Raw genomic sequence first — 21574 nt, forward strand, 5'->3', positions numbered from 1 at the left:
CAAATATTTTCTATTTTGTTGCTGTGCCGCACATAATCTAACTTCTCAGAGTCATTTCATGGTCCAAGATGGCTGTACCAATGCCAACTACTACTCCTCATCATAGCCAGGGAGGACAGAGGGAGAAGATACAATGCAAAAGGAGACCCCCCCCAACTAACTGGTGTCTGTCTGTCTGTCTACCCATTGTCTATCTCAGAACTAGCCTTTATTTTTGGGTTATCTCCAGAAATCAAAAAGGCTATCTTTCAGTTATGCCCTGCAGCATCTGAGGTCCCGGCCCCCAACTCTGCTACAGTTTGTCTTATTGCCACTTGTAACTATAACAGAAGCTAGATTGCAGTCATTCTTCTTAAAAGTTATACCGAAAAACCAGGGCTCCATCACTATGGAAAAGAAGGAGTTGGGTTCAGGTTGTGGCCCCTCTGCACTTTCTGGATGCTCTGGGCACCTACCTGCATCCCCCCTCACAAACTAAGTCTGGACTTTGAAGCTGCTGCTGGCTGCTTGCTGGCCTTGCCTCTCCCCAGCCCAAGCCCAACTGCTGGCCAGCTCTTCACATGGCTCCCTCTGTCTTCCAGCCTACATCCTGCCGGTCAAGATGGAGGTGGAGATGGTTACCCAGCAGTACGAGAAAGCCAAGGCCATCCAAGAGGAGCAGCTGGAGAGACTGACTCAAATCTGTCAGGAACAAGGGGTAACACTTTCAGATCTACCCATGTGTGTCCAGGCCTTGCTGAGGACCCTAAAGGCCAGGATGCCAACGCTTAGGGGCTGCAGAAGTCAACAGGCCTCACTCAGCTTCCAGCTGTTGCCCCACCCCCACCCAGACTCCATTCACAGCAGATCTCAGTGTTCCAAGTTTCGTTTGACTCCTCAGCCATATATTCTCACAGCTGATGAGTGTGGGAAGCTATGGGACGTCACCACAAATTGACCCTAGGAAATATCCCCACAGTGCACACATCATCTTCACATCCCCCCCCCCCTTGGATGTCTGTCCATGAACCAATTCTTTCTCTATACTTCAGGAACATGGCCTTCCATTCTTACAAAGTGTCCCTGAGGGACCGGATGGAAGAGCCATTGTGGCCCCAACCCAACCCTCAGCATGTAGTCCAGGGGCCCCTTAGACCATGGCAGTCCATATGGGATTCTACCTGAAAAGACAGTAGTGTGGCCACTGAGCAACTCTCCAGCTCTTCCCGGTTTCACCATCAAGGGCCTGTTCTGTGCTGCATTTATGCTAGGCACCAGAAACACCATTCCATATGGGGGATGTGGCCCAGTTCTCTCCTCATGGGAACTTTTGCATTTGGTGGTCAAAGCATATGCAGAAGCAGTCTGGTGCCATGCATGTCTCACAGGGACCCTGTAGGTCACAGCTGGAGGGGAGGGATTGTGGAGGAGCTGGCCTGAACAAAGCCCCTTGGGAGAAGAGCAGGCAGGAGGCCCAGTTTACAGCACATGAGTGGGGACTGAGCTGGGCTGCAGAGGCCATGCCCCTTGTGAGCTAGGAAAGGCAGCAGGAGGGCAAGGTGAGCTTGGAGGGGCTCTGGGCTGATCCAGGCATCTGGAGAAAGAGCAAGTGGCTCTGTGGGAATGCTAATCTTCCAGGATCTTTCTGGTTGCCTCTGGGCGGGGAGGGGGTGGGTAGAAGGGGCCAGGTGGGCACAGAAAGCCAGGGTAATAGCAACCCTCTGGGTGACAGCAGACCTGGGTTTAGGCTGGGAGTCTGGGAAACTGAGGTGACAGCTGGAAGCAGCTCCCAGAAACCAGCTTGAAGTGGATCAGAGAGCTCTTGGTCCCCTGTATACAGGAAACACTGCTGCTGATGGCAACTTGAGAGGAACACCACAACACTGCGTGGCCCCTCCTAAATTCACAGATGCCCAGCAGAGCACAGCTCTACCATAAGCCACCACCAGCCACAGACGTGCTTCATGGCCAGGAGAAAAGCGTAATGGCAAACTCACAGCATATCCTGTGTCCTGTGCCAGGCAGATTCAACCCACTCACCACCTGTAGGCTCTTTCCTTGGGGTCCTGGAGAGGGAATTCCTTCAGAGTCATACAGGAAAGAGCAATAAATAAAGAAGATCCTTGCTAGATAGTAACATCTGGAAAAGAGATGAACAGAAACGAACTGCTTTAATTTAAAAAGCACCTGAAGCCTGTCATCTTAGTTAAGACTGCAGAGAAGGACAGACAGCTGGGGTCCCTGTGGGCCAAGGGGGAGGGTGGGGAGTGGCCTGGTGGAGCAGTGCTCATTTCTGCAGAGAGAGTAGGAAGAGGTCACTCTCTCCAAAGCTGGAGCCCACGCCCCAGAGGCCAGAGACAGCAGCGCATCGAAGTATGAGTCAAAGTTTGAGATGACCACACAGCAGATACACCAAAGGAGATGTGTCAGCTATGGATCTTAGCAGTGCGTGGTGGGATCAAGAATGACCACTAGGGACAGACTTGATTCCAAGCCCTGTTGCTTAGTGGCTTTGTGGCTTAGGCACTGACAGAACCTTGGTTTTGTTAATCTGAAGAATGGAGGTAGAAATAAAATCCCCAATGGGTGGTTATGAGATTTAAATACTAATGGGGACTCACTCAAACTGCCTGCTCACCCCCACATACAGCTGCTTTAGTAATAAATCTGAGTAGTAAATTACCCAGGTGCCTCCACTTAGAGCCAGGGGCAGATCTGGGTGTCCACCTATAATGCTACTCTTTCCCAGCCCACCTGGTTGAGAGCCATTCCTTACCCCATGTTCTCTATTCAGGCTCAGTGAAAACATAGCTCAGAGCCTGTGATGCATGTGCCAGCACTCAGAGGCAGAGGCAGGAGGATTGAGAGCTCAAACTCAGCTTGGTCTAAGTAGTGAGTTCTCAGCCTGAGCTAAATAATAAGAACCTGTTTCCAAAAAAGTGAAAGCACATTGCCCACAGCAGGCATGGGGCAGCCTGATCACACTGGCTGAAGAGCAGCACCCTTGCAGGTACTGGCCAGACTCCTCAGGAATCTACAGTGTTTCCAGAATCTCCAACCTGCCATCCACATAGCCTTATCCATTCTAGTCTTTGCCACAACTCGTCCCTCACAGCTCCAGTTCTTAGAACATATTAGATAGGAACCTTTCCCTAGAGGAATTCATATATGCCTCATGGGTAGAAACTGATGAGTAAACGTGAAATACACAGGTTTATCCAATTGGTTATTGCTTGACCAATAAATTGATTTTCGGAGATGGGGATTTCACTATGTAGCCCAAACTGACCTTGTTGTTTTTTAGATACAGTTGTAAGAATAAAAGCTGGAGAAGGGGTGGGGGGAGAGTGGTCCCGGGTGAGGGTCCCAAGTGAGTGGGGTCCCAAGGTAAGGGACCACGTGGGAGAGCATAGCAGGTTCCATAGCAGGAGAGGGTGACCCAGGCAGGAGGGAATAACATGCCAGGCAGATAGAGCTTAAATGAGGAGTTTGCTTAGAAAGGGGAGTGAGGGGGAAGGGAAGAGACAGAGAGACACCAGGAACAGAAGAGGAGAGAGGAGAGAGAAGAGAAGGTAGCTGGTGGCCAACTGAAAGCAGGAGAGAGAGAGAGAGAGAGAGAGAGAGAGCGCACTAAAGAGAGCGTAAGTGGACAGAGTCTGACTTTTAAAGGGGTCCTTTGCACCCGCCTGCAGGCCTGCAGACTAGTACTCATGGAACCCTGGGCTGACCAGAGTACTGCCTGAGTGCATTCTGCCAGGTGACAGGGCAAGCCAGCTTAATGCCTGAATCCTTACAGACCTTGAACTTAAGACCTTCATATGTTCACTTCCCCACCCCTCAGGGCAGGCAGTCCTAGTTTCAATGAAGAGTCCACCTTGCTGTCCCCTTCGAATAAACGTACAGAAATGTTGGCCCTGGTTTCATGCATCTTAGTATTTTTTTTTGAAGACTATTTTGAGCACTTCTAGGTTTACATATTTTTCCACAGACCCTATGCAGAGTCACCCATTTCTGATATCTTGTATCTGTAGCATTAGTTACAATGAAATGAACCAATACTGATACATCATTCCAAGTACGGGTTCCAGGATTCACTTTCCATTTCAGTCCCTCTCCTTAGGCTCCTCCCTGTGGCAGCCCCTCACCCTTTCCTTGTCTCAATGACTTTGATGATTTTGAGAGCACTGGCTGGGTATTTTGTACTCTTCCTGTTGAGATTTGGTGCAGTTTTTCTCTTGGCAATATTGTTTGGAAGTCTGCAGAGGTGACATTCTTACCAAGGCTGACAGGACACACTGTCAGCCTGATATCGGCCTGATCCCCTCATTGAGGTGGTTAGGTTCTCCATAGTAAAGATTCATTTGTTCATTGCCATGTGGCATCTCATTTCTCACCACAGGCCACACCCAGGGTACACCGGAACTCTCCATACCTTAGATGAAGGGTCTGTGATGGCATGGGTCCAGTCTAGGATTTTTCAGGTGAGGAAATGGAGGCCCATGGAAAGGGAGTGTCACACAGCAGTTTGAGGATGAGAATGGAAATGCCAGTCTCTAGGGTCTTTGTAACCAACACACACACACACACACACACACACACACACACACACACACACACTGACCACATGAGAGCTCAAGTCTGGACAGTGATTCTCTGCTTCCCTCATTCCTGTGATTCCTTCTGACCACTTGACACCTTTTCATTCCTCATAGTCCTGGGAGGAAATGAGGGCCCAGAGGACCCATGTGGGGAGTACAGACAGTGGTCCATTCTTGCCTCTGAGCCCTAGCCAGCTCTTTGCAGTCTGCTACTGCGACTGTGAAACACACTGATCCCACAACCCTCAGCTTCGAGAGCCTCTCTACTTACTGATTTTGTTTTCTGATGGGACTACAGTCAGAGTTTTAATCCCTGTGGTGAACAAATATGTCCCAGAGGAAGAAGCTTGTGGCTGTCCTTCAAGGAGGCTGTGTGGACCTCCTCTGTCTTTTGGTCCTGGCCATTTCAAATATCAAAGGCACATTAGATTAGTGGTTCAGTCAACGTGGCATTGTTTCTTCTGAGTCATCTTATAAGCCACTTCTGAGATGTTATGTTTGTTGATGTTCAGGCTCTTGCTGTAATTCTGAAATATACTGCACAGCCCCCTCCTGTTTGCCCTTTGACCTTCAGCTCTTGCTACAGTACTTGGCACAAACTAGTACAGTCTGACCTGGCACACTTGGGGCATGTTTGTCCTCTGTGGGGCTCCATGGGAATAAGAAGGCAGTAGAACTCTCCTTAACCAGCCAAATTCACCTTGAGATTCGGGCGGGGGGGGGGGAACGCTGAGGTCTGAGGATCACTGTAGGGTGACTTGGGAGCAAGTCTCTGAGGAGCCTTGTGGTACTAGTATACCTCTTAGTGCAGCCTCGACCCTGGGTAAGAAGCATCAGTTCCCCAGAGAGACATCCAATGAGTGGAAGAGTTGAGGATGTCAAACTTTGCTTATAGGAGCTGCCAGCAAGCCGGTTCCTACCTTCGCTCCACTAGGAACTAGTTGTTTCCCATCTCCAGACCCTGAGCACAAACTTCTTCATCAGAAAGATGGAGGCAACGAAGTTGTTATTTCATGAGTGCTGTGAGGGGACAGTTTAATTGAATAATACATAAGGAGGCTTTTCATGCATGAGACAGGACAAATACTCCCAAGTGAACTCCAAAATGCTCATTATTTACAAGTGATCTGCCAACACATGATGTCTTTCTGCTCCGATGGTCAGGATTGGCAGCCTAGGTTTTATTAACCCCTCTACAGATGGGAAGACTGAGGCTTCCACAGGCTGTCCCTTACCTGGGTGTAGTTTCTTTTGTTTGTATGTTTATATTGTTTGAGACAGAGTTTCTCTGTATAGCTTTGTAGACCAGTCTGGCCTTGAACTCACAGAGATCCACCTGTCTCTGCCTCTGCCTCCTGAGTGCTGGGATTAGAGGTGTGCACTACCACCACCCGGCTTCCTGGGTGTAGTTTCTCTGGCATGAATAATATAAACCCAGAGACAGATGTCGGGGGTTCAAGCTGAAGATCAGAGAAGCAAAGCCAGCCAGGCACTAGACAGTTCTCACCTCTACTAATGCTTAGATGAAAGAGGCGATTCACTGAATCTCAGATTGCATCTCCAGACTGAGGCACCAAGCCTCAGAATCCAAGACTGCTCTCAGAGAATGTACTGAGCTCCTTATATACTCTCTAGTGCTGGGATTAAAGGCATGAACTGTGTTTCTCTTTTAGACTATTTCACTCTCACGTAGCCCTAGGTGGCCTTGAACTCACAGAGATCCATCTGCCTCTGTCTCCTGAGTCCTGGGATTAAAGATGTGTGCCACCACTGCCCAGCTTCCATGGCTGTGGCTAGCTTTGCATTCTGATCTTTAGTGCCTTTATTGTATATCACCAGTTTCTTATGAAATACAGCCCAGCCTTCTGTGTCATTTCTCTATACTAAACAGGGTGTCCACACACTTTGTAATGGAGGGCACTACTAATGTTGCATCAATCTCCACAGTTGGGGCAGGAAGATGCTAATGTGTTTGTCATGAATGCTTGAGGACCTGAGTTCAGATTTCTAGCACTTACATAAAAAGTTGTTTTTGTGGCACATGCCTATAATCCCAGTGCTAGGGAAGTAGACAGTAGCTAAAACAGGGAGCTCCAGGTTTAATGAGAGACCCTGAATCAAAAGGTAAAGTAGACAGTGATTGAAGAAGATACCCTGTGTTGACTTCTGGCTTCCCCATGCATTGCACATATGTGCACATAAGACACATGTGTACACATGTGAATGCTTACACACACACACACAGAGAGAGAGAGAGAGAGAGAGAGAGAGAGAGAGAGAGAGAGAGAACTCTCAAGACTTACCATCTGAAGAATGTGTTTGTCATTCTTATCATTGCCAGTGCAGGTTGCAGTGGACAGAGCATAAGGAACTATCTGTTCCACTGTCACTCTGGCCCCCAAGCTCCTTCCCTTGTGTGGCTCCTCTGGGTCTTCTCCATCCAGCAGTGCAGAAGAGAGGAGGATGGAGAACCATCCACAAGTCTTTATCTGCCAGGCCTGGAAGTGGTGGCATTGCTTCACTGGCTGATCTTACATAGCTCAAAGATACTAGATGCTGACAATAGTGGCCTGTGTGCCCCCAAAGAGAAAAAGACACTGCACAGTCACCTAACCCAGAAAATGAGTTTTATGGGCTCATACCCTCTTGTATAGTGGGAGGCACAGTCTTACCCAAATCCTCCCTGTAAGAGACCATCTCCCTGGTCAGTTTCCCCAAGGAGGAAAACTGAGAATTTCCACCCAAGCTCTACACTTGTCTAAGGCAGAAAAGGTAGAGGGTTACAACACCATGTGCTCATGTGCTGGAGCTAAGGCAGGCTTTGTGGGTGCTGAGGGCTGGGTGTGAACCAAAGCCATCGTCCTGTCCCACCTCTGGACCTGGTGCCGAGAATCCTGAGTGAAGCTCACAGCTCTGCACAAACCACTCACCTTTGAGGCTGTGGCCAGAGCTGAGAGAATGGGCCAGAGGACAGGATAACAGGAAGCATGTTCTTTACTGCTTCAACAGTGACTCATTCTAGAGAGTTCCCTCCTCCCAGCAGAAGTTTTCAGCCCCACCTTTTTGGCACAATAGCCTCTGTCACCTGAATATTTCAAAATTTCCACTGAGGGAAGTAAAGAGATTATTTTTTTTTTTTTAACATGGGAAGTGGTTTGTAAAACAGCAGATAGCTTTAGTGACAAGCCTATTTAGCTGATAAAATTAGCCATCAGAGAAATAACATATGTTATCCTTTTACTATAATTTAAATTTATGGCCATCTACCAGTCATCTCCACAGCGGATGGAAAGGGGCCAAGGTTGATTTCAGGCTCACCCTGCTCCTAAATCATTAGTTTGCAACCATCTCCTGATTTTTATTGTTACCAACAATGGTGAAACTAATGGAGATAAACATTGGAAGCCATCCCAGCAGCAGATGGCTTTGAAGACAGGGCAGTCTGTACAGACAGCACTGACAGAATGGAACCAAATTATTGCTATTGCATTAGATGCCATCGAGATGCTGGCCAAAGTGTGCATTGATCAGGTTGCAGCCGGTGTCAATTGGACTCTGTAGCCAGCCCATTAAAGGCAGAGTAGGCTGGGTGTGGCCACTGTGGAAGTGCCGGGTTCACTCCAGTAATGCATACTTTGGGGCTCTTGGTGGATCCCTGTTGACCAGGTTCGGTTATCTGATTAGAAATACTTAGCTAATGATGTGCAGTAAGTGGGGCCATGACTGTGCCTAGAGACAGGCTTTTGTGTAATGTTTGCTAGTGGAAGCTCTGCTTTATTTCGTCATCAGAGGCACTGTGCACCTACCTTTGTCAGAGGCCAGGCTCCTGTGAGCTCTGGAGATCCTGGTGGGATATGGTATTTCTTCTGATTGTTTCTAGCAGGTTGACTGCAGTAGGTCTACGAGTTGGGGGGTGCATCAATCCTGCTTAGTTGTGCCTAGAGGTTTCTTTTTCTCTCTTTTTTTCTTGATCTGACTGATGGCGTGCATTCGATTGTGAAAGTTGGGGCTAGGTTTGTCTTTCTTTGCGGGGTGGTTAACGATCACACGGAGTACGTGCTCTGCCACCAAGCTACATTTCCAGCTGTGTGATTTATTGCTTCTGTCCCATTCTTTCTCTCGGGGGCTCCAACTGTGTTTCACATCTCTCAAAACCTATTCTTTCATTGGCTCCCCCTCTCCTCTACCCATAAGTTGTGGTGTTCTTATAGACCCTACCTTCCATCTTAACGCTTAAGGATTCTGTCTTCCTCTTTGCCCGGACAGCTGTAACGCCACCTGAGTATTCCTTCTCATACTGTATCATAAGTGTGATTTGAGTCTCCTTCTCCACTGGAAGGTTATTAAGGGACTGTGTAGCACAAGCTGGTCTTGAACTTGCAGCCTTCTTGGCCTCAGTTCTTCAGGTCTTACAATTCTGGATGCATGTTACCATCCCTGGCTCCTTTTCTTTCATGTATCATTCGTTGTTTTAGATCCTCCCATGTTAGCTTGGATGCTCACATGTCCGTCTCTATTGTCTGCTTTCGCTTCTTCTAAGTGCTTCTTCTCCCTGCTTCTTTGCATGGCCTGCCAGTCTCCATGCTACATATTGTTGATGATGTGCGTGAGGGTTCTGGATTCCGTTATCATTCTTCAAAGAGTCGGTCTTCTGAGGAAGGCTTGCATCACCAGCAGGGTTGGCCCTCATGACAACATTGAGGATTAGCAGATGCTGAACTTCATTGCCAGCCAAGCCTCAGCCCCCAAGCTGGGGTCCCAGGGCAAGACTCAGAACTCAGCCAGTTCATTTGCCTGGAACTGGATAGAAAGTGAACAGAAGCCCAAAGGAGAAAGGAGTGCTTCCAGTGTGATGGGAGGGATGGAGTCAGGGACTCTCCCCCAAACCACTTTCACCTGTGGGGACCTCATGTTCTTCTGCTACCACCATGCTGATCTGAACTCTGTTTGGCTTATCAGCCCCCATCTCACCCACAAGGCTCTAAGTTCCCTGACTCAAGGTCATGGAAGATGGACACCGAAGGCAAGAGCTGCATTTTCTGCTTTGCCTCTGTCATACCTTGTGGTCCGCCTTCCCTTCCCCATCCTCCTCAGCACAGAAGGCTCCTTCCACCTCCCTCATCTGACTAACAACACCCTGCCATTCCTCTAACAACCCTCAGTCAGCTGGGGAAGGTGAATGGAGCAGGGTTAAGTAGCAGGGAGTCAGGAGCCTAAGGGTCTCACTGGGGCACACTAAGAAACCCCGATGGGCGGTCTCAGCTGGTGGCCAGAGTGGAATGCCATCTGGTCCATCTGCACTTTTTCCATAAGGAATCAGCCATTCTTACTGAGGGTGAAGCCTGTAGCATCCAGCATCCCTACATCCTCTTGATGGGAAGTGTCTAAAAAAACCTACCCCGGCCACACACCAAGGTGCACACCTTTAACCCCAGTACTGAGGCAGGTGGACTTCCGAGTGTTTGAGGTCAGCCTGGTTTACATAGTCAGATCCTCATCTGAAAAAAATAAAACCCAGCTACCTCTATAGCAGGCTGTCCTCTCTTACCCCATTCCAAACAAATTGTGTAGGGACATTCTCACCCCACCCCCAGCTTTCCTCTTATCTCCTCAGGACCTCTGCAGTAGGCCCTGGTGGGCATCCCCACATCTCCCCTTCTGCAGCCTGCAGTCAGCATGGTGCTCATTACGGCCCCGTGAGGTCAGAGCACTAATGCCACCTCTCTGCCCTGTGTGAAAATGCTCAGCTGTTTCCTGTTACTCTTTAAAATAAAGACTAAGGTCCCTAAAACATCTCTCCCTGGTGACATGCTCTGCCTGGTAACCTTTCCCTGCATCTAGTGTATTCCTCCTCTGCCTCAGGCACTATCCCACGAAAAGACTTGTGATTCTCAGAGGTGATGTGTCCCTCACAGTGACACAAGCCATATTTTCCCTGGGACCACCCAGCACTCACCTTTCAGCCAGGGCTGGCATTTTTATTCCAAAACATGCAGCAGAATTTTCACATGGCCACTACCAACTTATGAATGAATGAATGAATGAATGAATGAATGAATGAATGAGAAAACTACATGGGCTTGGTGTTCACATCTTCATTTCAAAACTTGTTTCTGAGCATCTGTGGTCTTGGGTTGGGCAGGCCCTGACCTCTGGCTGGCTGGCCTGAATTCCAATGAGACTTCCCAGAGCAGCTCCATATCGATTACAAGCCATCAATAATGCATCCCTTCAGAGGGGCCTAGGAAGCCATTAGCAGGGCCCACAGACTCTGATGCATGGCCTTGGAGAAAGTGGCTGCATGTTCCCATGGGGGATTCCCATCAGCCTAGGCAAGAGGGCTCCTACCCCACAGAGCGTGTGTGTGTGTGTGGGGGGGGGGTTATCTCATGGGCTCTTATTGACCTTCAGGACTTTGTTTCTAGAGAAGTGGCCCCTATAAAATTTGCAAGCATGTTTTCTCATATTCTTGAGACTGCCAGCCCCATTGTTGATATCTAGTGTCTTGAGTCAGAAGTTGGGACTGTGATATGCCACAGTTAGGGGTCCATATCAGATCCAGGTTAGGGTTGAAAGTATAACAAGGACCCACATTCATGTGTGACCAAGGTCAGGGCTCAGTGTACAGCCAGGAATGGAGCCTGAGATTACTGAGTGTATAATGGGTATGTAACCAGAATCAGCCTATGGCCAGGATCTGGGCTCAGTGAATGTGGCACAATCTTTGTCTCTATTTTGGGCTATTGAAGCTCAGGCTGTAGCTAGGGTTAGGCTCGGTCTGAAACCACAAGATTGAAGAAGCTAACTGATTTTACTTCATTTATTCAGCAGCACCCAATGCCTCCTGTGTATAGACCACAGTACAGACAAGGCCCAAGTTTGTATGCTTTTGCAGTGTTCTAGAGGTGAAAGGTATCCTGGCATTGGTGTGCTATAGCTCTTGCTATCTTGAAAGAATCAATCATGCTATTTCTCTCAGTTTCCCATGACATTGTGCTTGAAACCAACCAAGATGAGTATGTGCAATGTAGTACAGGTAGGGGCATTGTGTAAATTAAGTGGATTTTGCTTTGGTTATTTTTTTAATGTTTTATTTATTTGCATGCAACATAACAGGTTTCTTCATGGCATTTTTATACCTATTGAGGGTGTGTGCGTGCGTGCCTGTGTGTGTGCGTGTGTGTTTCTGTTTGTTTGTTTGTTTTGAGTCAGGGTCTCTGTAGTTTTGGATTCTGTCCTGGCACTTGCTCTGTAGCCCAGGCTGGCCTCAGACTCACAGAGATCTGCCTGCCTCTGGCTCCCAAGTGCTGGGATTGAAGGTGTGGGCCACCACCACCTGCTAAGGTTTTCTTTCTATTCTATCAGTACACTGCTGGGGTGGGTGGTGTGAAAGGTAAACCAATGAATGTTGTAACCAAACATTTGCATCTGATTGCTTCTCAGATGAGAGTTAAAAGGAGAAATCTAATGTGTTGATTTGGGTCAAAGAGGATAAAGATTTCAAGGGCTTTAGGGAAGTGGAGAAAAGTGTAAGTAGAAGGAGAGGAGGGAACAGGAACTGGGTTTGAAATATAAAAAATAAACATTAATTAATTAAAAGAGAAAACAGTGATTGACATGGCCACAAAGGAGGAAAAGGGAACCAGCTCTACTCAGAACCCCAGAGGTTCTCAGAGGTTCTGGGAGGAAGGGAGTGCAGTGTGAAATGAGCATCAGGGCAAGGGGATTGGGTAAAAGTCTAGACAAAAATACTTTAAGGTTTGTCTGGCCAAGAGGCCAGACTCCGTCGTAAAGAGGCCACAGCTTTGTCCCGTCTGGAGAAATGAAACCAGAGGGCTCTGGACTGAGCAAGTGCCTGGGGAGAAAGACAACCCTGAAACAAGAGCTAAGAGAAAGCCCCCTCCCTGATGACTTTCTATTGCCCTGCCCTGCTCCCAGTGTGGGAGCAGCCACCCAGAGACCCGCCAATGATGGGTTAAGGAACTCTCTGGAAACATGAGTGGTCCCAGACACATGTATGCACATACCAACACTGGGAGTTGTCCCACGCCAGGACACTGCTAGGCCATTCCAGGGTGAGTAAATGCTTTCAGTTGGGCTCATGTCTTACTTTCATAAAAATAAGTGAATTGGGGGCTGGAGAGATGGCTCAGCAGTTAAGAGCACTGGCTGCTCTTCCAGAGGACTTGGGGTTCAATTCCCAGCACCCACATGGCAGCTCAAAACTGTCTGTAACTCCAGTTCCAGAGTTCTGACACCTCCACACATGTACACATGCAAACCATCAATGCACATAAAAGAAAAGCATATAGAAAATAAAATGGGCCTGTGGGTGTGGACAGTTGGCAGCTAGCTTCATAGTGTGCAGGAAGCTCTGGGGTCTACTCCTGGAGATGCATGGAACCAAGGCACAGCAGGATTCCAGCACTCAAAAGGTGTGGGCCAAGCATCATTTAAAGAGAATCTGAAGCTAGCTGAGTCTGTGTGAGGCCCTGTCTAAGAAAGGAGGGAGGGAGGCCAAAGTATCCCAGTACAATCTGTGTGACAGAGCGAATTCAAAGAGGCTGAGGTGACTGAGGGTCTGCTGTACTGCCATCCGTGGGAGGCCAGGATAAGGCCCACTCCTCACAGTGGTGAACAGCCGCAGGATCTGGGACAAAGGGAACAGTTGGGAAAGTAGCTTGTGCCTTTACAGAACAGCCAGAGGCGTGAGGAAACAAAGGGGGCAGGGTGGAGTTGGCATGGTAGGCCGGCCCAGGCTATGTGGAGGCTTTTCGAGCCAAGAGCAGGGAGTTGGGCTTTCTCCCAAGTGAGGTGGTAAACCACTAAGACTTACAGACCAGGGTGTCATGATCTGATTTAGGTTTGCCAGAGCCCACATGCAGATATGTGGCCGCCAGTCCATGGCCTGCAGCAGCCCTGGGAACAGGTGAAGCAACATAGGAAAGCATTTGAAGATGGGCCTGGACTACTGAGTGGGTTTGATGCCCAAGGGCCATTTTTTGGGCTGTGACCACCAGGAGATTAAAAACACCCGAGGGACAGGTCTGGGGAAGACAGTGGAGTGCTATTTTGACCAGGTGAATTGGCAAAAAGGAGATGATAGTATGAGGCGGCTGGAGGTGCAAGTCTGACATTCTAATAAGGGGTCTGGGCTATTTGGGGGCCTCACAGACAAGTAGGTAACAAAGAGAATTGGCATCCTTGCCAGATGGGGTACAATGTGTACTTTGAACACTAGGTGGCAGAGAAGACTCATTACTGGTTAGCCCATGCAGACCATTGTCCCACAGGCCATGTCCCAGTAAGATCTGGAGTGTGGACACCTACCTCAGTGGCAACCCCAAGAGACATTTATTTAGAAGCCTTTCCAAGACGCTTTCTAACAGTGATGATGGTCGTGACGATGGCGTTACCGCTATGGTTTTTACTTTAACAACTTCTTCAGAAAGGGCCATAGCATTCAGAGGTACAAAACTGCTTTACAAACCAGGAAACTGAGGCCAGAGAAAGTGAAAAGGCCTTCCCTAGGTCACATGTCCCCGAACTATCTAGAGCCATCCCCCACAACTTGTGGAAGAGGGAAATAGATATTACTGGAAGATAAATAAGCTGGACCAGCATGCACACGAAGCCAGAAGGCTTAAGCCATGCTATCTCGGGATTGAGGGGTCCCTTGATTTCCATTCAGCACCCTTCAGAGCCACCTGAAGAGGAATTTCCTTTTATTTCTTGGTTTTCTTACAAAGTAAAAATGTCTTTATAGTCACAGCCATTTTCTTAGAGTAGGGTCTGGCCTAGCATTATCCCAGACAAGAGGTCGCACACACTTACTGTTTGTAGAAAGTTCCAGCGTGTTCAGTGTTGCTGAGAGCTCCCTAAGTTGTGCAGCATTCTGCCTTTGGGTGCTCAGCCCTTTTACCCCCAAAAGCTCTATGTGAGGCTGGGGGCCCTGCTCCCACCCCCCACCCACCAGCGCACCCACCCCCAACCTTTCTGCCTCTTGCAGTTTGAAATTCGGCAGCTGCGCGCGCACCTGGCCCAGCAGGACCTGGATCTGGCTGCGGAGCGGGAAGCGGCGCTACAAGCTCCACACGTGCTCAGCCAGCCACGCAGTCGCTATAAGGTAGTGGAGGCCGGCACGTGGGCCGAGGAGACTGCGGCTGAGAGCATCGTGGAGGAGATGAGGCCCTCTCAAGGTGAGCCCACTGTCCCCAGAGTCCCAAGATCCCTCCCTCGTCCTACCTACTGCAGAGTTCTGCATACAGAGGTTGAGACACAGGATTCCAGAAGCTGGGGCGACTTCTTGCGGGTCTGTGCCTTCCCATCTGTCCCTACCTGCGGTGGTGCTCAGAAGTCAGCGCCTTCAGAACTACCTCCCAGAGCCCAGGGGGGAGCATCTAATCATGGGAGCTTGACACAAGCTAAAAATTGTTCAGATCCAGGAAACACATTCAAAGGTCCACTGTGAATCAACAGTTGTTACTTTCCTGTACTTACAAAACATACCAGACAAAAGGAAGTGTTGTTTGGGTAGATGGTTAGACTGTGCAGTCCATCACACCTGGAAAGCATCAGGGGCAGAGTAGGCACCAGATGAAAATTGGTCCTAGTTTGCTTTCTCCACTGCTAGGTTGGCCTCCCAACCTTAAGTCACCTAACCTTGATATCTCTCACTGTTTCCTCTTCAGTTCAGAACCTTCAGACATGTGTCTTCTAGGTGATTAGTCTGTCAAATTGACACCAACATTAACCATCATCATGGTAGAGCTGGGATCCTAGTTAGAGGTCTGAGACCCTCCTAGTGGACTGCCAGACCACGGCCCAGGGGAAAAAAAAAAGTCCAGCCCCCAAACCACAACAGCCTGTGACCTGAGCTTTGCAAACTGAGGGCCATGGCATGCGTGGTAAAGGGACCTGGGGTAGTACCAGCCAGGTACTGCACCAATGGAGCCGTTTCTAGATCCAAAACCCCTTTCTTCTTCCAGGCAGCTCTGACCTGGGCAGGGGTTTTCTTCTTGGAACCCTGATTTGTACTTGCTGTCAAGAAAGTTCCTTGTGGGGTTGTAAAGAAAGGAGCTGCCCAGCCAGGGGAGAGATGGTGCTGGGCCTAGATCTTGGACTTCAGGATGCCAAAGCTAGCTTGATCCCTGGGATGACTGCACCCTTTACGTCAAGGGCAGAACTAGAAAGGGCAAGCAGAGTGGGGTGCTGCACTCCCTAGCTGTGTGGCTTGAGGCTTCGGTGTCTCACCTCCAGCAACATTGCCTCGCAGGTGGTGTGAGGAATCAGTAATGTAACCTCCCCCCACCCATACCCAGTGACCTTCTAAAATCCTTCATGCCACTCCCTGACATAACACCTTAACTGGTTCCCTGTGCTCACTCTGGAAAGGCATAAGTCCCTTAGAGTAGTATGGTCATTTGTCAGATGCCTTTATCAAAATGCCACAGGCTGAGAGATCTGAGCAACAGAAAAAAAACCTCACCATTTTGGATGCTAGAAGTCTGAGATCAGGGCATTGGTAGGGTTGGTCCCTCTGAGTGCCAGGATAGAGAACCTGTTAGTGACTTATACTTCCCTAATTCTATGTCTATATCCAAATTCCCTATCTGTTTAGGTGTTGCCTACTCTAATGTGGCCTCATCTTGACTAATTTCATTGCAGTCATGTTGTTTCCAGATAAGCCCAAATCCTGGTGCCGGGAACTAGAACTTGAGTCTAACACACCACACTGGGGAGGGACACGGTGGTGACAGATGTTACATGAGATGCCTGCCATGCCAACTTCTGCTCCCTGTTATCCTGATATCCCTGGATACCTCCCTCTCTTTTAATGCACACTTAACTTGTGCCTTGAACCACCCACAAATTCAATCATCCATCTGCATTTTCACAGCTGTCCCCAGAGCCCTAAGTGGCACAGCCAGCGCTTTGGAATCAGAGGGCAGAATGCAGGGGCTGTAAGAAGCCTCCATGATTCATGGTCTGTAGTAGTCCAGGGACTTGGGGCATCCCCCAGCTGATTTCTCTCTGACCAGGAGCCATGTCCAGGGTGGGATTTCCATGACATTAGAAATTACAGTCGGATGAATAAAGAGCATTCTGGGCCACTCTGAAGATTAAGAAAGGGCAACATTTGTTAGTAGCTGTGACTTCCAGGTTAGCAGGGTTCAGAGGCCCTCCACATGTACAATAGGACACAGACAATCCAGGCGTTAACCTACAGACATAGCAGTGAGTCACAGGAGCCTTGGGACATGACCAGCATCACCTCTGTGTGACTGTCACTCCTTAAGTGGGGGAGGGCTGCTGGGGTGCCAGCACCAGCCCCAACCAACCTCATTCCTCTGAGAGGGAAGAGCTTCCTGAAGTTGCCAGCAGGTCACCGTCAGACTACAGCCGACAGGCTTCTGTTTAGACTTGCTTTAGCACAAATCATTTTTAAAACCTGGGCTGCAAAGTTCCAGGCTTAGAGGCCTGCCAAGTTCACAGTGCCCCTGTATAGTCATTAATATTTCTCTCCCAAATTTATTAGTCTTGAAACTCGCCCATAACTTATGAATTACAGCTCCTGGTAGGAGTGCCACAGATTTCACCATATATCACAACTTTGGCGTCCCCTTTGCGGCACCAGCATCCAGAGAAACAGCCACAGAGGTGCCTCTGGCCAGTGTGTCCTTGGCCTTCCCTCTGCTAAGCAGCAGGGAACAAGAAGTAAGCTGGTCCCAGGGTTTATCCTTGGAGGAGACAGGACCTGTGTGCTCCTGAACACAAGGTGCTGGGGACCGTGGGAGCCCCAGAGCTTGTCAGATAGACTTGAGAAGCCTGACACAGAGTGGCATTTGAAGTAGCCTGAATGAATTTGGACTTAGGTCTGGCTTTGAATCCTAGCTCAGCCTTGAAGGTCACTTGGCCTCCCTGAGCAGGGCTAGCTTCTTGACCTGTACAGTCACATAGAACCTGGGGTTTCAAGTCTCTGCTATTGACATCCTGAAAGTTTTTGAAGTTTTGGTGCTTTTTTTTTTTTTTTTTTTTTTTTTTTTTTGAGGTACTCAGTTCAGCAGCTTGTCTGGTCTGAGAGTTCCAGAAGCTCTTCACTAAGATCCAGGGTTCAGTTGTGTGTGCTGCTGTTAGGTGCAGCAGGTGCTTGGAGAATGTTAGCATCTTCTCTCAGTGAGGGTTGCTGAGCCACAGAGGCATGGGAGTGTGGGGGCAAGAATCAGGACACAGCCTCTCAGGCTCTGAGATGTGTGCATCTGTGCCAAGTACCCTTGCTACTCAGCTATATGGAGCTTAGCCATCTGATCATCTGCAGCCATCTGATCATCTGCAGGAGGCCTGGCCCAGCCGGCTCACCAGCTTCTCTCCCTCTGCCTTGACCTGGGTCTGGAGCTCTGATCAAGGGAATCAGTGCCACCTCTGGACTCAGAGAGGCTTTCTCAGGATTAATCAAGTAGAGTTTGCAAAGTGCTCGCTCCTAGGGTTGAGCAAGCATCTGCCTCAAAAGCACCCGGAGACTGCAGAGCCAGCAGGTGCTATGGGCCAAGAATCCAGGCATGCGACTGTCCATAGCTACATAACTCAGTGAGCTTTCGGTGTAGCTCCCCAGCAGCTTTGCATTTGTCAACCCCATTTTATAGGTGTGGAATCAGAAGCCCATAGGGACTCAGAGATTTGCCTAAGACCACACAGCAAGTGTCTACCCCGGACTGTTTTCATCTGAAGCCTATATTGCATCTTCTCTTCCCCATAACCAAGGTCTGCCAGGCTCGGTCCTCAGTGCTAAATCAAAACAGACCTTGAGGGACAGCATGGCATTAGGTGGACGGTGGGCAGTGCCTTGTGAAGCTGGCTGTGTGGTTCAGGCATTCCTCTGCCCCACACCCCTAGCCTCATCCTAGTCACAAGGCTCTTGTTAGGGGTAGCAGAAGAGTGAGGACACAGGCTGACAGTAGGGAGAGCGTGCATGGTGGCCCTGAGGCCTTTTGAGAGGGAGTGGAAGGTTTGGAAGCTCTGCAGATCTGGAACCTCTGCAGACCTCTGTTCTGGCACTTGACATATGTCACATCAAAATTCACTGAGGGAACTGAGTGATATGTGGCTCCTGCTCCTAAAGACCCTGAGTCCTTTTCTAGGAGAATAGGATCCAGAAACCTGCATGAAACAAGGAGTGTCAGGATCAGCACTAGAGGAGATAGGCCTCAGACTCAGACCCCTGTGCAGCATAGAAACTACTTGGGCAGGACTCCAGTAGCCACCCAGGGACCAGGTTTGGTAGCCAATACATTCAGAAAGCCCAGAGGATTGGATTGGATTAGATTGGATTGGCAAGTCAAAGCCTAAAGAGGAAGCCATGAGGTAGGTTCCCCCTAAGTCTAAAGCAGGGCCTTGGCAGAGGGGTCAAGGTCCCTTGACCAGTCACACTGTTGATGGAAGTTGGGGTGCTGTTAAGGAAAGTGTGGAGGCACTTGGCAGTAGCCAGGATCTGCTGCTGGCTTAGGTGCCCATTAACCAGCATGAAGGCTGTGAGAGAACGTGAATTCTGTTTTGGACTTGTTGAGTCACAGGGAACTGGGGGTCACTCAGCTGTCCAGGGACAGTTGGCTAGACCAGTTAGTGCTCAGGAGTGAGGTCTTGGCTGAAGGTCACCTGACTGAGCTTATTTTTATCAACAGCCTGATGACGATGTGGCATCATTAGACATGTAGGCAGCAGAGTGAGGCTCGGGCACCTTGGAGGCTGAGATATAGGATGCCTACAACAGGCTGCTCAACATGCTGCAACTCTGGGATGCCACTGCCCACCCCAGGTCTGGGTAGGGGTCACAGAGTTGCTGTGTGTTGAAGGTCTGGTGCTGGCCATGCCTGCAAAGGAAAGCAGGGTGTCTGCTGGCCAAGAGCTTGTGTGAGTCAGCAGAGTTGCTAAACACATTTGCAGGGTATAGGCTGCTTTAGGGGGATGGTTGTGCCAGTTTTAAAAGGACCAGTATACTAATAATCAGTCTGGTGGGGCAATGGTGAGGATTATAGTTACCATGGGTTTACCTTTGGTTCCCATAAGCAGGGCAGTTGCAGGCTCTGAAAAGCCTGTGTTTAATAGGCGTTTATTTCCTGATGAGATGGAGAATCCCTGCTCCACAGAGGGATGGTTGCCCCCCTTCCCCCCAGCACTTGCCTGAGCTTCCAAGGCAGGACCTTCTTGTTTTAACATCTGGCAGAGGGGCACACTGTGGCCCTGAATAACACAAGAGTGAATGTTGCCCATCAGGGGTCATTGTAGACAGACTATCATTGGAAAGGTTGCAGATTCTTCCCCAGTGAGAGGCCTAGGCAGGCAGGAGCATGATTCTCTCTGTGGCTGGGGGATGAGCCAGATGCTTCTGGGACCATCTTTCCATGTCCCTTTCTAGGCTTTCAGGGTCACCTAGCCTTGTAGGCCAGCTACATCAGTCTGTAGGAGCCTTGCTAGAGACCCTCATATAACACTGAGGTCCAGCCAAGGGACATGACCTGATCAAGTGCTAGGTCAATGGTGGCACCAGAAAACAACACCTGATTAAATGAACAGCCCCTGCTGCTTGATTTGTGGCCCTGCACCCACCATGGCTTCCTGAGAACAGCCACTTCTGTTTCTCAGTGCAGTGGTAGAGCTAGACTGCAATTACAGCAAAGGTCAGGGATGGCCAGATAATCTGGGCTAGTTAGGAGCAGGGCCTGGAGTCAGCCACAGAGCACACCTCTGACCATAGGCCTTTCAAGAAAAGAGATCAAGAAAACTCTTAAGATCCATTCCTCTACCACTGAGCCTATAGACCTGAAAGGTGGACTGGCTTCAGCAGCCAACTCAGGTGTGCCTCGGAAGGTAGCCTCAAAAAGCACCAGGTCTTGTCACTTGCAGACTTCAGTGGGCAGATGAGCCAGAGGGTATGCAAGCAAGTCCCTGGTGGCCTCCACAGCCTCCCATAGATATGTATCGAATGCCCTCTGTGTGTCTGGCTCCACGTTTGGCAATCTGTAATCTTCATAATAATGCAGGAGTGTGGCTATCACTCTCCCCATTTTACAGTGGCTCAGAGAGGGCAGCTTAGCTAACACAGTGACAGTACCATCACACACACCCTTCTTTGTCTTCATCTTTGTAGAAGCCATGGTGAAAGACGATATGAACAGCTACATTAGCCAGTACTACAATGGGCCCAGCAGTGGTAAGTCTGGATTGGGACTGTTTGCATGAACAATGCTGTCCCGGGACACATGTAACCCCAGCAAACCCCAAACCCAAGGATAGGTGCAGTCTGGCCTGGCTTTGCATATCAAGGCCTATAGACTTTACAGCAGAGCTCAGGGTCAAAACAGCCAAACTTCAAACTTCTTAGCTGAAACTCTGATGCCCTAGAGCTGAGCCTACAAGTGCCAAAGTCGGGGCAATCTCTCTCTGACCCATGAGGGTAGTGTGGAGCCCTACAGAGGGAAGAGGCTGTAATCCAGAACTCAAGTGATCTCTCATCCAACCTGGAGACATGCTCAGGTGGCCCTGATGGGAAGAGCAAACTTACTCAGTACAACTGGCTAAAAGGTCAGCAGGCCTTGGGTAGCCCTGACATGCTTTATGCTTCCCTTGGGGGCAAGATTGATCTTATACCCAGATCTTTTAGCATCTTGTTTTTCTGTAGCCAAAGTCTTAAATCCTGAGTTTGGATTTCACAGTCCTTAAAATTCTTGCATTCTCCACTATAAATATAGACTATATGATACTATTTAACCTGTATTTGATTGGGTTTTTTTTTCTCCTCTATTTAGCCCCCCTGAGGCAACTTCTCTCTTTTCTCCTTTATCTTAGCCTCATCCAAACTGCTGATTCTCCAGCCTTGACCCATCTTCTCAGTCCTCTCCCCATAATTTTGGGAGAAACCTGTAGCTCTATACCCAGAGTAGTTTACCATCACCCCTAATGCCTCTGAGAGCTGCTGAATGTTGACTGCCCTGAGGCTCGTC

General features: G+C 49.2%; 1 protein-coding gene across 1 annotated transcript in view; it reads left to right on the forward strand.

The window, feature by feature from the left end:
* The window catches only part of Tmem266 (transmembrane protein 266), a 61079-nt gene that overhangs the window by 37899 nt on the left and 1606 nt on the right, over window positions 1-21574 (forward strand). The window contains exons 7-9 of the mRNA XM_051196947.1: window positions 582-697; window positions 14587-14776; window positions 20722-20784. Coding sequence (XP_051052904.1) covers window positions 582-697; window positions 14587-14776; window positions 20722-20784 — 369 coding nt within the window. The remainder of the gene's footprint in view (window positions 1-581; window positions 698-14586; window positions 14777-20721; window positions 20785-21574) is intronic.

Source organism: Phodopus roborovskii, unplaced genomic scaffold (genome assembly GCF_943737965.1).
Source record: "Phodopus roborovskii unplaced genomic scaffold, PHOROB, whole genome shotgun sequence".
In the NCBI taxonomy this organism is placed as follows: Eukaryota; Metazoa; Chordata; class Mammalia; order Rodentia; family Cricetidae; genus Phodopus; species Phodopus roborovskii.